General features: G+C 45.5%; 1 protein-coding gene across 1 annotated transcript; it reads left to right on the forward strand.

The window, feature by feature from the left end:
* Positions 1 to 454: 454 nt before the first annotated feature.
* Positions 455 to 5,914, forward strand: LOC308159275 (histone-binding protein RBBP4-like). The gene is made up of 12 exons (XM_080533034.1): positions 455 to 590; positions 1,091 to 1,238; positions 1,666 to 1,811; positions 2,075 to 2,248; positions 2,395 to 2,510; positions 2,713 to 2,873; positions 3,056 to 3,182; positions 3,449 to 3,526; positions 3,631 to 3,707; positions 4,013 to 4,070; positions 4,293 to 4,403; positions 4,501 to 5,914. The coding sequence occupies exons 1-12, from the start codon at positions 575 to 577 to the stop codon at positions 4,561 to 4,563; spliced, it is 1,275 nt and encodes a 424-aa protein (XP_080389160.1). The 5' UTR covers positions 455 to 574; the 3' UTR covers positions 4,564 to 5,914.
* The last annotated feature ends 12,975 nt before the right edge of the window (positions 5,915 to 18,889 follow it).

An 18,889-nucleotide genomic window follows, 5' to 3' on the forward strand; every position in this document is an offset into this window, starting at 1 on the left:
ATGTGTACTTACTTTTAGGCCAGAGAAGCCGGCTAGTAATCAGAAGGTCGCTGGTTCGATGCTCACCTCAGGTCATTAAGGGGTATGTTATGATTATGATTATGATTATTATGATTGTGGTTGTTGTTATTATATTATTATTATATTATATTGTGTATGTAAATAAATATCACGAAACAAAATTGTACCAGAGGCCATCGTTTTTGTACATGTAAACACATATCAACACACACATTTTCTATTTTTTATTTTTATTTATTTTTTTATATGATTGCTCATAAACCCTGAACCGCTTACTTCACCACCTGGATGTGATTTTCTTTTTCTTTTCTTTTTTTAACTCACCCTTGGCACTTCGAGTGTTAAAAACGTTGAGGCTTTTATTTTGAAGGTTCCTTTTGGACAGAGCTTGTTCCTCCACTACTCCGGGTTGGCGCGAACGGATCCAGGGACGGAGCACAGGAGTGAAACACAAAGCACTCAGTCCACCAGCTAGCTAATTAGCTCGCTTAACTATCAGTATTTATTGGAACTGCTATCTATACTGCTAGCGTTTACCGTCTATTGTGCTACAATGGCAGACAAGGAAGGTAATGTTTATAATTTTTTATTACGTTTCAGTAATTAAAAGAGCTTTGCTGGATTAGTAGTAGCTAACCAGCTAGCTCCAGATTGAAGGCATGCTTGCCAGTCCGCTACTAGCTATGGATGCTAGCTAACGCATAAGACAATTCTTTATGCCGATCTGGTGACATTCCTATGGTTCTCCAAGTTAGCTGGCTATGTGGTAGTAAATCCGCCGGTCGACTTGTCAAAACAGGCAGTTTTGCTTCTGCTACTTGAACCAGAACATGAACCAGAAATCGAGACGTTCTAATATTTCAATTCAGCAGCTAAGTAAAAGATTATGTTCGGGCTATTTTATTTGTTCAGCTGTCAAAATCCCTCTTCCACCTACATGCATGTTAGAGTTTAACTTTATGATAGTCTGTTAATATCAATACTTTAATTCATAACAATGTATTTGAGGATTTGACACAACAGCCATTTATTAACCATATTCTCTCTCCTTATCTCTGTCCGTCTGCAGGTGCGTTTGACGATGCAGTGGAGGAGAGGGTTATCAATGAGGAGTACAAGATCTGGAAGAAAAACACTCCGTTCCTCTATGATCTGGTCATGACCCATGCCTTAGAGTGGCCCAGTCTCACTGCACAGTGGCTGCCTGATGTGACAAGGTAACACACGCACACATGTGAAAGTAGCCAGGTAACATCCTCCTCTATACAGTCCTATGGACAGTCTGAGACTGTCATGTATTGAAATACAAATTAGCCAGCCAAGCCACAGTTTGCTAAGTACATTTTCAGTCACTGATTGTTCCTCTGGTGGTTGTCTTCTTTGGCGGGCATAAAGCTTGCCATGTGTGCCTTTAAAAAAAAAAGGGTTAGGGTTTTAAAATGTGTCAAGCTTGATACCTGTCAAAGGAGATCACCATCAGTCAATGAAAGAAGGAATTTTATCATTTTTAATTTTGATTAATGACAAAGTCTCAGACTCTCTCTGTCTATAGGACTGTATAGAGAAGGATGCTATCCGGTTATGTATTGTTTTTGTTGTTACGAAGTACAACACTAACAACTCGTACTCTTTGGTTCCTCTCAGGCCTGAGGGGAAGGATTTCAGTGTGCACCGACTGGTACTGGGCACACACACGTCTGATGAGCAGAACCACCTGGTCATTGCCAGTGTACAGCTCCCAAATGACGACGCCCAGTTTGATGCTTCACACTATGACAGCGAGAAAGGAGGTGAGACACACACGCCAATGTAAAGACATTGAGTGACCCACACAGTCACATCACATACATTTCACACACACTTTAACAGCTATGAGAGAAGTTGATTGAGCCTGGAAAGACCTGACAGACAGACAGACACACACGCTCCAATTCACACAATTTATTTCAGTCCAATTCAAGAGGCCTTATATGCACTTAAAGTGAAGGACGTTACATTGCCAACATTAGTTATGACAATAACAATCTCCTGACTTTCTCCTTGGCCCTTGCAGAGTTTGGTGGTTTTGGCTCAGTGAGTGGAAAGATAGAAATTGAGATAAAGATTAACCATGAGGGGGAGGTGAACAGAGCACGCTACATGCCCCAGAACCCCTGCATCATCGCTACCAAGACCCCCACCAGCGACGTGCTCGTCTTCGACTACACCAAGCACCCCTCCAAACCTGGTAAGTGTTTAAACTTAAAACGAAATAACACTTGCATTCTGCCTCAGACAGACCTCATCAGAAATTATATGTAATGTTGTGGAAAACGGACACAACCAGACCATGTTTGATGGGCCAGCCCTAATGTGTGGTGCTCTCCCCGACAGACCCCTCTGGAGAATGCACCCCTGACCTGAGACTGAGGGGGCATCAGAAGGAGGGCTACGGCCTCTCCTGGAACCCCAACCTCAGTGGCTGCCTGCTCAGTGCTTCAGATGATCATGTAAGACACACACGCACACACACACACACACACGCACACACACACACACACACACACACACACACACACACACACACACACACACACACACACACACACCATGCATTATCCCAAGAAAAGGAGATATTTGAACAGGACCTTCCAGAGAGAATAATTCTCTCTCTCTCTCTCTCTCTCTCTCTCTCTCTCTCTCTCTGTGAAGACCATCTGTCTGTGGGACATCAGTGCTGTGCCTAAAGAAGGGAAGATAGTGGATGCTAAGACCATCTTCACTGGTCACACTGCGGTGGTGGAGGACGTCTCCTGGCACCTGCTCCACGAGTCTCTCTTCGGCTCCGTCGCCGACGACATGAAACTCATGATGTCAGTAGAAGCCTCTCTCTCTGGTTTAATTATATCCCGAATTTCCATTATGTGCCATTTTTCATTCCCTATTATGGATTCTGTTGTCATTGTGGCTCTGCCCTTCTGATCCTGGTCTCTCGCTCTCCTCTCTCTCTCTCTCCTCTCTCTCTTTTGTCTCTCTTTTTTTTTTTCTCTCTCAGCTGGGACACTCGCTCCAATAACATGTCTAAGCCCAGTCATGCAGTGGACGCTCACACAGCTGAGGTCAACTGCCTGTCCTTCAACCCCTACAGTGAGTTCATCCTGGCCACCGGATCTGCAGACAAGGTAACACAACCGTCTACTGCAGTTTGTGTAGTTCTCCTGACTTTTTTATAATAAAGTGTGTGTGGGATTCTAAATATGTGTTGACGAGAGGAGCATATGTACAAAGTAAAAAAAAACGGTATACCACCCAGCCCTATGGGGAAGCACTGAGCATGGCAGACATATTTTAACTATCTCTTTATCTATCCCTCCCCAAATCTCTCCGTCCATCTCTACACCTCTCTCTCTCTCTCTCTCTCTCTCTCTCTCCCTCCCTCGCTTCTCAGACCGTGGCCCTCTGGGACCTGCGGAACCTCAAACTGAAGCTGCACTCCTTTGAGTCACACAAGGACGAGATCTTCCAGGTAGGCCAGAGTTCCATTCCACCCCCCCCCACACACACTACTGCCATTGAGCCTAGCACTTCCTGGTCCTCTGATCTAATCTGAGCTCTAATTGGTTGGCGCAGGTTCAGTGGTCGCCCCATAACGAGACGATCCTGGCATCCAGCGGCACGGACCGACGCCTCAATGTCTGGGACCTCAGGTACGCCCAGTACCACGCTGTCGGTCACGGTTAGGGGTCAAATCACCACACGTCCTTACCATCACGGTTAGGGGTCAATTCACCACACAGCATTACCATCATGGTTAGGTGGAGGTGATGGGATTAGCATCTGACATGACTTCTTTCCTTGCCATTCTTTATTTTGTGACCATTATCTGTAGTCTTGGTGTCTGTGGTGACAGATAACAACAAACTGTTGCTCTATGCACTCCTCTAATGTGTGTGTGTGTGTGTGTGTGTGTGTGTGTGTGTGTGTGTGTGTGTGTGTGTGTGTGTTTCTGTAGTAAAATTGGAGAGGAGCAGTCACCAGAGGATGCAGAAGATGGCCCTCCAGAACTGCTGGTGAGTTTTATTAAAGTCTCATTGGCAGTTTTTTTTTAAGGACTGAATCAGTTATATTGTAAACTCACAAAATGATTGAGAGGCCAATACAAGCTTTATGAATATGTCTTGTTTTCTATCAACTTGTCTCGCTTTCTTTTAGCTTGTCAGGATTTCTCTGTTTTTTGAAAAGTGGTTTAACAATAGACTCTGTCATTATTCTCACTTCCCCACTTCCTCCAGTTCATCCATGGAGGCCACACAGCCAAGATCTCTGACTTTTCCTGGAACCCCAATGAACCCTGGGTCATCTGCTCCGTATCGGAAGACAACATAATGCAAGTCTGGCAGATGGTGAGAGACACACTTTCTGCTTAAGGTCAGACTTTCAATAAAGCTCTAGGACAATATAGACCAAAGTCTCACTCATAAACTGTCTCACCTGATCCAGGCGGAGAACATCTACAACGACGAAGACCCAGAGGGGGCAGCTGACCCAGAGGTCACGGCATAAGGGACAGACGTGACCTCATCTCTCTCTCCTCTCCCGTTCCACTCTGCCACCTCAAATTTCACACCCAGGGGTTCATCGCCACAGTCTAAAACAGCTTCCTCACCTTCCCCCTCCTTCCTATCCTTACTGTCAGTGACAATGGAAGGCTACGTGAAAGTCATTGTTTGCTAGCTGGGGAAGTCCGGCTCTCATATCGGTTCAGATGAAGGGAGACCCAGAGATGGTTTGGAGAATTGAGATGTGCCCCAAGTCCCAGTTTGCGAGTACATTTAAAATATATACTTCCTCCCTTTCTTGAGGTAATCACTGAGCCCAACACTTTGGTTGGTGAAAGGACTTTCATGACATGGCGCTCACAAGATCAGTGATTACCCCACAGAGGGGAAAGAATGAAGCATTTTTAAAGTGTTTTGAACCAGGTCACATCCTCCTTCCTTCATTCTCCTCTTTTCCTTGCCTTCCCTCCTGTCTGTGGCCCAATAAGCTACTTTATAAAGTCACTCTTCCCTCTTCTCTTGCGTACAAATGATGGTGAAACTGCAACCAGCTCTCTTGTGATGTAAAAGAGTTATTTATTATCAGAGGAATCTCTCTCGATCTTGCTCTCTCTCTCTCTCTTTCTCTCTCTCTCCCCCGCTCTCCCAGGTCTGGTTTTGTATTGTATTATAAAAAGAGTATTTTTCTAATCTTTTCATTGGCATCCCCCTTACTCTTAATGATAAGAAGTGACAAATGTGTATGCTGTCACCAAGCCTTTTCTCATTGGAAACAAATTGAACATTCATCTCTGTCTCAGTGCCTCTTAAGATTCTTGCTGGGGGAAAAAAAACTCAAGTCATCTACCTAAAAAGAGAGTAATTGTATTTGATGCTTTGTGCATGTAGGCCTATGGCCTAACACTTTTAGATGCATTAGAACGTTGCATTGACAGCAGGTTGGGGTTAAGTATGTACTTGTAATCAGTAAGCATAACCAAGCTGACAATTGTTCACTGATTTTTAGTAGTAATAAAATTGTGGCACTGACACGCCCACTAGTTGCTGTTTTCAACATGATGGATAGTGATGTTTGATTCGGCAGACATGTTCCCTTAACTACTCAAGTCTGAGTTGAATTGGTGGTAGGTGTTGGATCAGTATCCAACTCTGGCATTTATAATGTCTGAATTCAATTGTTAGCTAATTGAAGTTGCTATCTTTGGAAAAACCTGCCTAGTTACTAACACCAGTTTCCTGGAACATCTGTTACTGGTTTCATACCTCTCACTGTACTTAGCTACTCTAGCTGATGTGTTGTTTGTTAAATGTCGTATTTTTAAATATTGTATAATGTCACTTTTCATGTCCTGTCTCCTTTCTATATTCAATTGTACAGTTGTTGCCTTTTCAATAAAATGTTTTTTCATCAAACTTGTCAGCTTCAAAACGCTCGTTTTTTGGTATATTTCTGTTTAGTCAAATTCAGGTTTTGAATCCAAATGTCATGTTTTAGTGTCCTTATAGAGAAGGAACTTCTCTACTGTATATTCACCAGGGGAGGACCGGTTCATTGTAATGCATGGGACTGGCAAATAAGGAAGGATGGATTTCTACCTCCACTAGCCTCCACCGATGTCCACCTTTTTTAAGTTTCTAATTGATTGCACAGATGTTAAAATATGCAGTGTCATGCAGTATGTTGGTAAGACTGTTACTATGTTGACTAGGGTGACGTTTACCACTTCTGTCCCCTGTGCTCACTCAATTCGACTCCCACGTTGTTTAGAAATTCCACCATGTTGCCCTTATATGCACACCCGCACACCTCTCTTTGCTCCTACGCAGAACAGTTACCTCATCAGCACCGCCACACACAGTTGAGCAGAAAGTCACAGCACAAAGCCTTTAATCATGGTGGCCTCTACAAACAATAGAATCCTGTTGCAGAACACTGTTCCAGAACATTCTGGTCTAGAATCATAACCTTAACCCTAACTGAAATAAAAAATCTACTTTCAGTTGAATTAATGGAGCTTCAATTCTTTGTTTATTTAAAATTAACATATGACTTTGAAAGTTTTTTTTTCTTCATTTCCCTCCATCGTTTAGCTTAGTCCTGATTAATTAATCTCTATCCAGGAAACCGTCCAAAACACTCTGGTACACGTTGTTGTTGATGAAACCTGTCCACATACAGTACCAGTCAAAAGTTTGGACACAACTTCCCATTCAATTGAATGACAATGTGTCCAAACGTTTGACTGGTGCTGTACATGTGAATATACATTTAGAAAAGCGCACAATCCTATCAACAGATTTCTCAATAACATGGGAAGTTACTCTGTTTATTAATTGAGTGAAGGTAGTTTGTCTTTTACCCAAACTGCATCCTGCATCAGAACTCGGGAGAGCAGGAGCAGTCATGTTTTCTCTTTCTCTGCAGACGGATCACATTTACCACAGTCCCCAATGTTTCCCCTGCAAGTAGATGAAATAGTAAAATTATAGTCAGTGTTGAATTACAGTCAGTGCTGAATTACAGCCAATGTTGATTAAAACTAAACTTGGCCCAGTTTAACAGCCATTGGAGCCATTAAGTTAAGAGTAGGGTAGAATAACTGACCTGTAAATGGAGAGCTGTTTTGTAAGGCTATCTTTCAGCACCTCCATCTCTTTGCTTTTCCTTTTTTGGATCTGTAGCTCCATCTTCAGCTCTCTGCTGCCCTCCTCCAGCCTGTCCACTGTGTCCTGTGGAGGGAAATGTTTGATGAGTTTCTTCTTCTTAAGCCTAACATTAATATACTTATATATATACTTATAATATACTTATTGACTATACTGTCAATACTTCTTCTCCTCCATCATTTCCCCCCCCCCCCCCCCCCCTCCCCACCCCCTTTGACTGATTCTCCATACGTTTGATATATCTATATCTTTTTTTCACCCTTATTTTACAAGGTAAATCGACTGAGAACATTCTCATTTGCAGAAACGACCTGGAGAAAAGATGCAGGGAGGAGGAGAGGAAGGGGGGATGAATGAGCCAATCGAAAGCAGGGGATGATGAAGTGGCCATGAGAGTACGAGGACCAGATTGGGGGCCAGATTTAGTCAGGACACCAGTGTAAACACGCCTACTCTTGTGATGAGTCCCATCTCGATCTTTAACAATTCAGCAGAGACGGGATAGTAGTTTAATGTCTCATCTCAAAGACGACATCCTCTGCAGGCCAGTGCCCCATTCGGGTCCCTTAGACCAGAGGTAGGAGTGCCACCTACCGGTCCTCCAACACCACTTCCAGCAGCCTGTTTTGTCCCCCCCCAGACAAGCCAGCAGAGGGATGCAGGGTGGTGTGACTGCTTCTTCCTTCTACCTCTCCCCTTCCACTCCCCCCTCCCCCCTCCCCATCCCGCTTACCCTGTAATGTTCCACATTCTCCCTCCTCTGTCTCTCCATCAGTTTGAGTCTCTCCTCCAGACATGCTCTCTGGAGCCCCAGCCTCCGACTCTCCTCTCTCAGGGGCCCCAGACGGGCCCTCAGCTCCTGGGTCTGCTCCCGGGCCTTAACCAGACCCTCCGCCGTCCCCTCCCTGCGCTTCAACAAGGCCAGCAGCATGGGCTCGTACCTGGGGGCCCGGCACAGTAGACTTACAACTTAAGTTTACTTCAGGTTTCATTGTGAACATTTGGAATGAGGCCTGCAGAATCTCTTACTGCATATTGGGGCATTGCACTCAACAGATGGATTGTGGATCATATTAACTATCTAAGAAAATGAAGTGATATCTTCTCTGTGTATGTGTGTTTGGTCTGTGGACACTAGTACCTCTCCTCCAGAGCCTTGCGGCCCCCCTGGATGTACTGCTGTATGTCCCCACAAGAGTTCCTCCTACACTGGGACAGCTCCTCCTGGGTGCTGGGGGCCTGGCTGGAGCCCTGGGCGGTGGTGATCTGGGCCTTCAGGGTGGACAGGTGGCTCTGGTGGGCTGTGCGGAGCTGGGACTCCTCCTCAGTCAGCTGGAGAACCAGGGCCTTGAGTTCCTCCTGGGAGATTTACAGAGGAGAATTCATTTCAGTCTTTTAAACGTTAATACTGATCTTAGATCATTTCCGATGATTTGACACTATGACGCTATGTGAAGCTTTTATTTTTTAATCGACTTCATCGATATATAGCCACCTCTTCCTTGTTGAGTTGGGCCACCTCGCTTTGCTGCGCCCCCAAGACCACCTGGCTGTGAGCGCATTCCCTGGCGACAGCGAACAGCCTCCTCTTCAGCCTCCGCGTCTCCTCCTGCAGGCCCTGCCTCTCCAGACGCACACGCCTCAGCCTGCTCTCCTCCTCCCCCCTCTCCCTCCTCAGAGTCTCTACCTCCCTCAGATGAGCCTCCCGCCTCCCGTCCGCCTCCCTCCTCAGAGCCTGCATCAACTCTGCCTCTCCTGTCTCGCTCCTCCCCTCTCCTGTCTCCCCATTCTCCCCCTTCTCTCCCCTTAGCTCCAGTAGCTCCCCTAGCAGTTCTCCCTTCCGCCTCTCCAGTCGCCCCACCTCTTCAATGCACACCTCTAACTGAGCCCCCACTACCCCCAGTTCTTCCATAGAGCCTCCCAGTTCCGCCACCCCACCCATCTCTGGCTCTGTGTCCCTATGAGAGCCAACCTCTGTGTCCCCCTCAACAACTCTTGACACGTGTTCTCTTGCACGTGTCCCCGCACAGTCTCCTGACTCATCCAGGTGTCTGTCCGGCGAGAGAACCCGTCTCGACGGCCTCAACCGGACTCCAACGCCCTCCCCATCCCCATCTGCCTTCACTTCAACACAACCCCCAGTCTCAATCCCAGTCTTGGCATTCCCTATGTGTTCCCCAGACTGACCCGTCATGTCCTCTTGACAAACCCCAGGCTTGTGTGAAGTTAACTGGGTAGTTGATCCCCCCGGCTCCCCCTGACCCCTTCTCCTCATGGGTCCAAGTGTTGTGGTCCTGCCCAGGCCAGGGTTGGGGTTGGGTTTGCTCTGTCCATGGCTGGGGTGTATCTCAGTATCCCACTCCTGTGGGTCAAAGTCCATCCCTGCCTCCTCCATACAGCTCTCTAACATGGCCAGCATCCCCAGCAGGTGTGTCTGGTACTCTGCCATGGTGCCACTCAGCTGTCTACCCGCTGAGGTCAGGGGCAGGTGAGCCTGCTCAGAGGCACCTGTGGCGCTCCTAGAGCCATCCATGTCCATATCCTGTTGCAGCGTTTTCGTCCCGTCCAGGTGTGTGTGTGTGTTGGCCGTCGTTGACAGGTGAGGTTGTAGAGGGTTACCTGTTTCTCCAACGCATCTGTTCGTCACGGCGTCCCTTCCTGCTAGGTGAGCCCGGTTCGGAGCGGATCCACCCAGGTGTGTGTCTGTGTACCCGGTGGACAGGTGAGAGCTCAAGGACACACCTGACATCTCCTCACAGCTCCTTAGTAAGTCATCCATCTCCCTCAGGTATGCCTGACCCTGACCTAAGCTTGTCAGGTGTGTCTCTCTGTAGGGAATTCCCAGGTGACCTTGTCCTGAAGTACCTGTGTCCTCTATGAGAGCTCCATACCTCTCCTGCACTGTCTCCTCTTCCTGGATTAAGAGTAGCTCCAAGCCGACCTCAGCGTCCCTCAGAGTGCCTGCGTCTGCAGGGTCTAATAGCAGGTCAGACTCCTGGCCCTCCATGATCAGTGCTGGATGCATACAGGGGATCCCATTGCGATGAAGGATGTCTTTGACGAGGAAGACCTGTCCCTACACAGCAGCAAGCAGACTCTTGTTAGATACTATAGACAATATACAACGCATAAAACCAACAATGCAGTTGCACAATGAGCATAGGTGAGATATTGTGACGGGTCCATTAGGGTTTAAAAGTTGTCATGAAAAGGAATGTACAATAGGTGAGTTGTCAATGTAAATGTTGTCTCTGTAAACTACAGTATGCTATTAGCAACTGGGCAGTGGATAGAGGGACATGGGCGTGTGTGTGTGTGTGTGTGTGTGGGGGGGGGTCATAGGGTGTAAGGGAGGAACGGGAGTCACGGACAGCTGCCATGGCCCAGAACCCTTGAGGGAACCAACTGACAGCTGGGCTCTGACACACACACACACACACACACACACACACACTGCACACACACTGCACACACCGGCATTCACACAAACACTGTGACACCTTCCCACTTAAATAAACATGCATGTACATCTGTGCTCTATGGCTCAGGCAACTGGCATTACATAGATTACATTACAGAGCAAATTATCATAACATGTCAGTCATACCATTCATTCTGCCCCTGGAGAACTAGCTAGCTGTCACGTCCCTCCTTTTGAAGTTAGCCATTGCTAGCCTTTAGGCTTACATTCAGGAGGTTAGGCCTCCTTAATGTGACTATCAACAGCGTTTTAACAATAGGCCTACGTCAACTCAACAAGTTAAGATGAATGCAGTGTTACCAGTGCCCTGCGATTGGTAGTTATGGTGCCATGGTGGGGCATGGCAGGGCCACCAGCTGTCTGAGGGTAGGGAGAGGGCACATTCCTCCAGAGCTCACGAATGCTCATGAAACAAACTGTCCCTTTTCTTAATGTGTGTCCAACAGTACACTGACCCATACTTAATGAGTCCTTTCAGGGAAACACGGTCCCATAATTACTATGTGTTCTGGAATACATCCAGGGCCCATTATGTGTGTTTTCAGGAATAGCTTGTCCCATAGTTACTGTTTTTTAGGAATACACTGCCCCGTAGTGTATGTGTGTTTCAGGAATGCACTGTTCTTGACTGAACACATTGTCCCAGGCCTGCCTGTTATGATCCATAGAGATACATGTTTGCAAGTTATCATTCAGCATAGATGACATGGCTCTGCTAAAATCACAGTCTGACACGTTACTGAAATAATATTCCACATAATGAGAACAGTATTTGACCAAAATGTCCAAGGAGTACTGCATTATGTTAAGCAGTGTGCTTGTTGGTTGAGATTGAATGAAGCTAAAAGTGCTGAATATTGTCTCAAATGTGGCATAGTGATTATTCCCCTGTAGCACAGACACAGTTCTTTTTAGTCAATATGAAACAGAGTTGATGAACTCACCCGTCACCAGTGTTCATCAGGTCACTTTCTCCTCTCCTCCGTCCTCCGACAATATCCATGGGATAAAACACTGGGGAGACTGGGGTTCTGGAGAGGGTTCTGAGGGAGGGGAGGGAGGGAGGGAGGGAGGGAAAGTAAGAAAGAGAGAGAGAGAGAGAGAGAGAGAGAGAGAGAGAGAGAGAGAGAGAGAGAGAGAGAGAGAAAGAGAGAGAGAGAGAGAGAGAAAGAGAGATCTAACCCTGCCTCTTTTCACAGTCAGTTACACAGTCACTGTACTGCTATGTGTTTCCATGGTGACCCTGAGTCTGTTTACGTTTATTAATAAACACTCCTCAGGGAGAAACAGGAGACACTAGCTGTCTACCCCATGGCCAGCGAGTCTGGTAAACTTGGTCAGAGATTTCCAACCGACACCATATTGGAACCAAAAGTTTGGAAGCCAAAAGTTCCAAAACAAGAATATGGCAGTGGAATGTGTAGAATGATGACTTACCGGCAGTATCCAATCAGGAGAAGCTATAGGGGTTCTTGAGTTCCTTTCAGGTCAGAACTATGCATGTTTGGTGCCAACATGGAGGGTAGATCGCTTTGCTCCGTGTGTCCCTGGTGGATAGTTCATGTTCGTTAGTTAAACAGAGCTAACCTAGAGTCAAGACATGTCACCTGTGGAGTTGGCTAGTGGCGGTTTAGTGTCACTCTCTGGTCTCTGGTCTTTGTCACTAGTCTCTGTTTTTGTCTCTCTCTCTCTCTCTCTCTCTCTCTCTCTCTCTCTCTCTCTCTCTCTCTCTCACACACACACACACTCTCACTCACTTTCTCTGTCTCTCTGCCTCTCTCTCTCACGCACTGTCACTCACTATCTCTCTCTCTGCCTCTCTCTCTCTCTCTCACTCCACCGCCCCCCCTCCCCCCATCCTCCCTGAGAGCTGAGAACATTCATTTGGGTGTTAAGGGGATCAATTATGACGTGTGTTTATGTGGAGATGAAAGAAAGAGCCAACATGTGGGCTTGGGATGCCACCCATGCCTGTTCATTATCGAGCCGTCTTTAAATAGACCCTGCACTTTTCATGGCCCTCCAGGGGGTTCAGAGGCTAGTATTGGTTTACCCCAAACTATTGACCACATATATAATGGACTGCTGTAGAAGTAAAGACCCATCTCTTTAGGCTACACCTGGGCTTCAAAAATAAAACAAAACTAAACTAAAACCTTATTCTCTTCCTTTCTCTAGCACTGTGACTGCCGATGGCACTTATTCTTATCAACGGTTTTACTTACGACGACTGATTATGCTGACTGATACTTACTTTAAGTCGCTTTGGATAAAAACGTGTGCTAAGTGACTATGTTTTTCATGTAAATGTGAATGTAAAGCCACAGGTGTCATCCTACTGTATTAGGGAGAGAGGGAGAGGGTTAGCATGGATGGGGGAGGAGGACGGAGTGATGGAGGACTGTGGAGGAGAGAGGGGGGAGAGAGAAAAAGAGAGATTGAATGGTTGTAATGATAGGAGAGACACAGAGAAGTAGGAAGAGAGCATATTGGTTTATGATGTGCAATTGACCACAAGCATATTGCCATTTTGTGATATGAACTTTTAGGAAAAGTTATTACAGGCAATTGCCACTAGGTGACAATAGAATCTCACTTAAAGTTCTGTTGGTCTGTAAGATAATGTATAGCTTTGAACATGTTTAGAGTAACACAACGGTCCATTAAATAAAGTGCAGAGTCATTTTGTGTCGTCCAGACTTTGTGTCTCGCTCTTTCTCTAAACAGTAGTTTAGATGACTCATAACTATTCATTAAATATGTTGAAACACTTATTATCCTGTATAAGAATCACATTATCCTGTATTGTAGACAAGATGGTGGCGACACGGAGGAGTCTACTGTATATACTTCTGACATGGAACTAGTCTCTGACTCCCTCATTCACTTCCTACCGTCTGCTTAGAGTGGTCAAACATCATGCCAGTAGTTTCACAACATGCTTTGGAAACTACTTTGAGAAACAAGCACATGATATAGATTAATATGAGAAACAAATGTTGTAGTCTGAACAAATGTGTTTCCCATTAGAGGAGTGCAATATCAAGTTGAAAGTACTGTACAGCCCCAGGGTACAACCTCAGTCATCCTGTAGGTCTACACAATGTTTAATTGAACCTGGACCCAAGAATTTTACTCCTTGTATCCGTACATTGATGTAATAAAAGCAATTCTGATCTTATCTGATCTGATCTGGTCTCTGATCTGATCTGATCTACACTTTGTCCAGGAGAGGTCACTGTTCCATCATAGCTAACTGCAGTTTGGCCCCTGTCTTCTTCTTCTTCTTCTTCTTCTTCTTCTTCTTCATCAAATCAAATCAAATGTAATTTTTTATAGAATTTCTCACAATTTCTCACAAAATGTGACCCAATGCGCTTCACAAAGAGCAAAGAACATAAAGAAACAACTAAGATGGACATTTAAAAGGCGTGATTAAATAAGTAGGTTTTGAGGTCTTGCTTAAATGTTTCCAGAGTTTTGGACAATCTCAGGCTCTCAGGTAGGGTGTTCCATAGCCTGGGAGCATATATACTGAAAGCTGTCTCTCCATATCTCTTGGTCCTGGCTTCTGGGACTTCGGCCAGGAGTTCAGGGCCAGTGGACCTCAGGGGTCTACCTGGTGTGTATCTTACAAGCATGTCCATGATATATTTGGGTGCAGGGCAGTGGAGTGATCTATAGACTAGTAAAATAATCTTGAAGTCTATTCTATAACTGACAGGGAGCCAGTGCAGTGATTTCAGGACTGGTGTGATGTGTGCTCTAATGAACTGTTCTAGTGGAACACCGAGGCCTGTCTTAGTAAAACAAGCTGGTGAGGAGGGATAGAGGGATAGAGTGATAGAGGGATAGAGTAATAGAGGGATATACGAATGATGGGATGGTGGCTCTGAGGAGGGCATAGCTAATGTCTTCCAAGGAAAACAGCCGGTTTGCCAACTGCACTCTGCTCCAAACCACCACTTTACAATGTTTACACAAGTCAAGGCTGCTGTCAAGGCTGCTTAAACCTTCCTGTTGCTTTATATCGCTCCATTTACAACTCACACCTTAGATGATTCAGAAAGATGAGGTCACTTCTTCAGGGATCCTGCATCAGTGTGTGACTCATCCTTTTTGGCAAGGATTGCTGTTAAGAAAGGGACAATAAATCTAATAACTTGACATTTGGTCTTGGGATTATTTTATTTTTTTTTACAGCACAGTGCTTAAACACTGTTTCCAGTACTGGTAAAACACCCCTACGTGAGCGCACGCACACACACACACACACACACACACACACACACACACACACACACACACACACTCAGTTGCTGAACGGAACTATTTTGGATGCAGTTAGCAGAGCATGGCCAATATTGCACACGCACGCAAACACATGCACAACACAAGCCATCAAGTAGACCTTTGGGGGTCAAGCAGTAAGAGTGAGACTCAAACCTCCTCCTCACATGGTTGTCATTAACATCCCTTTTCTATGCTCTTTATTTATCTCTCCTCTGTGGTCTTTGTCCTTATCTTCTATTCTCTGTTATAGGGAGGGTGGGCGGAGGATGTACTCGAAATCAGGAAACCAAATATTTAGGTAGTGCTGAATATCCTGCTGAGATGGACCATATGCTGTAAGGCTCGCTATAATAGGTTGGACCATCTGTGTACTGTCTGTCCCCACAAACTGACCAATCACCCTGTCTCTGTTTCATCATGTTCTACCTCATGTTCTCTCTCTCTCTCTCTCTCTCTCTCTCTCTCTCTCTCTCTCTCTCTCTCTCTCTCTCTCATTCTTTCTCTTTCCTTCACCGTATGTCTCTCTCTATTCACTCTCATTATACGGGAGAGTGAATAAGGAGAGTATGTTGTGTGCACACACACACACACGCGTGTGTGTATGTCTGTACGCAGTGCATATCACATGTTTACTGTAGGCCTACTCTGCTCTGTCATGTTCCATAACATACATTACGACGGCTGTGCTGTCTCATCCTGGTAGTGCTAAGTGTATTTTAACAAGGGTGATCTCACGCCGTGTTTACATTATGGAGGGAGCCTCTGCAGTTTTCACGTCGGCCATTTTGTGTCATAAAGCATGTCTTGTTTGTACAAGCGGGCTTATGGGATCACTAGTAGAATGGACCAGGGCCCCACTGTACTATCATGTTATTCCCCTATTCTCAATGAAACATGTTGTCCTCTGCCAAGATGGTGGCTGCTGTCCTCTTTTAGTTGCTATTAACCTCTTCAACGGCTCCCTCTCCTCAAACACAGCCTAAACAGTTTTTTTAATTATTAACACATGTTAAATGCTATATTAAATTGTTGTAAATCGCTTTGGATGAAGCTAAATAACAAAAATGTCAAATGGAATGGAAATGTTTTCTAATGCTTTTGAAATGTCCCTCTTTCCCTGACGTAATCACTGATCTACCAAAGGGTTGAACGGTGAAAGTCAGTGGACGGAGAAACCCTGCCTTCCCTTGTCCAGTCACATGCAGATCAATGATAACCTCAAGGAAGCAGGAAAGGATGTTGAAGTATTTGAACAAGGCCCAGGCCTTTAAGATCAGTCTTCAAAGGTTGAGAGAATAAGCCGTTTCTACACTATTGGAACACACCTTGACCTTCCTCTCTTGACTCTTGTTATGAGGAAGTGTGCCAGCCTGACCTTTACATTATAATAGGTTCCATGACAACGGCCACTCTTCTGAAAGAGACGAAAGCAAACGACAGTACATGAGAGATAAGAGATCTCTACATCTCCACAGTCTCCATACCAGCCTTTCTCTGAAATCACTCATGGGTGAGGGTGCCGTGATCAACAAAGAATACAGAAGCTTTATTATATCTGTCTCTCATCTGACGTTTTAGATCTGTATTATTTCCATGTACTGTAGATCTTAGATTGTAAAGGTCATCAGTTCAATGAAAAGTTCGATGTTGATCAGTCATGTGTTGCTTGTGTGACGGTATGTGTGTGTGTGTGTTTGTGTGCGTGCGTGCGTACTAAGTGTGCCTGTTCCTGCATACCTGCGTGCGAGCACAGGTTCGGAGACAGAAAGAACTCATAAAGATCCAGAGGCACCGTAGAAGACAGAGACCTAGATTCAGAATGATGGACTGACTGGGAATGTCAAACTTTAACTGCAGATGGGGAGAGAGTGAGAGAGTGTAGCATACTGGCCCCAGCAGTGAGTAACTCCAGCATTCCTCCAGACTTACTCATCCCTCTCTATGGAGGAGCCTCCCCTTGAGCCCCACCACTTTAAAAGGCTTCAGGGAGTAACGACACACATCAACACGGCTTCATATGAACACCTGCAGTCCTCTGGTTCTGACAGCCTGTTACATAGTCCTACACAGATAGATGGGATCTGCTGGTGTGTGTGTGTGTGTGTTTTGTGTTTGTGTGTGTATGTGCCTGTGTGTGTGTTTCCTGTGTGGCTTTGATTCCCGAGAGCAAATACAAATAGTAGTATCTCCATTACAATATCAGTGCCACTATTTTGTACTTGTACAATGGCTTAAAAGAGAGCAAAGACATTAGCACATCATCTGTACCTTTTCATTTTCCCTTCAATCATTCATTGTCCCAGTGCCCACCCTGTCATGGTAGGTTGGCACAGGTCACATTGTGCTTCCTCATTGTGACGCCACCGTCCCATGGAACCACCCCCAGGAGAGAATGGAATCAGGCACTTAGTTTGTCAGGAGAGTCAGACAGTGAGGGAGGAAATAATGTGGTGCCCTTGTGGATGGAAAACCAATCCCATTTCTGTCCGTTCCCCGAACAGACCCACCACACCCTTTCAGGAATTTCTGCTCCAAAACATTTCATGTTGTGTTTTTAGAGGGATATGATGCCCATGACCTATGCCATGGCTTCTGACCTCACAACTGTCCATAGTTCTCTAATATATGTGTCATTTTGCTGACACCTTTATCCAAAGTTATTGAGTGCATACATTTCAGTATATATGGTCCCAGCAGGAATCGAACCCACAACCTAAGCGTTGTTAGTGCCATGCTCTACCAACTGAGCCACAGAGGACCAATATACAGTATATCATGGGATCTACATAATCCATAGATGTTGATAATACATAGGGGCTGGTGGAGGTATACATCAGAGCATGGGCTCATTGTAAAGCATGGAATGGAATGAGTAATGGTATCAAACACTCTACCCTAGTAGAAGTGCAACTTATTTTAGCCTGTGTAGCGCCGGGCCTGACCTGTTGTCCAATCCTGCTTGGCTGTACAGCTAGCTAACAACGCTACAGTTGTTATTGAACTGCATCAGAAACAGAGCAGGACCCAAACTATTCTGGTCTGCGTTTTGGAGGTTGGTTTATATTTGAGTGAATCCTCTCTTTGTCTGCGTGTGTGGACAGCAAGCCAGATGGTTCTTTGCACAGACAGTGTGTTTTGGCTCTGATCTGACTTAGGCTATGAGAACGACCGTCCTGGGGAAGATTTACTCTGAATTCCCCCTAAATGCCCCTTCATACGATATGGGAAAGTAGCAGGGCAGGGAAATCTGCTACCTCTGGCCAACGTGGTGAAATTGAGCTTGAAGTTCCAAACAACAACATCCTCCCTAATAATAATATAACACCCCGAAAATGGGCTTGCACAGTGTCGGATATTGTGTTGCTGTTGTGTTTCTGCATGCGTGCATGATTGGAAGAGGCAGCCACCCCCTGGCAGTAACAACGTGTTTGTATGCAAACCGAGTGTCGAGTAGAACACCAAATACAAAACAGCATTCCCTGATCACTACCGATTAAACATAGTCATGACAACCATTAGGAAGCTTCTAGAAGGTTTGGATGTTACTTACTAGACCTTAAAGACTTTTGTTGTTGGTTTTATTTATTTCTTCTATCTCAACTTAAGAATGTGTGTATGTACTGTATGTGATTTATGTGTATGTGTCCTTGTGTGTGTGTGTGTTTGTCCATGTCCATGTGTGTGTGTGTGTGTGTGTGCACATGTGTGTTTCATGCTGTAGGAGGGACTGCCTCGTGCTGAAGAGAGTACCACGAAAAGACCAGCTGTGACATGTCCATACCAAAGGTCCAATCGTGAACTCTGATTGGCTGATAACATTGATGTATGGCTCGCAGGTCAGATAGCTGGCCTTTGACTCTGTCAGACACACAGGGAAATCCCTGCCAGC

The sequence above is a fragment of the Nansenia antarctica genome (genome assembly GCF_963989245.1).
Source record: "Nansenia antarctica genome assembly, chromosome: 5".
Lineage (NCBI taxonomy): Eukaryota > Metazoa > Chordata > Actinopteri > Argentiniformes > Microstomatidae > Nansenia > Nansenia antarctica.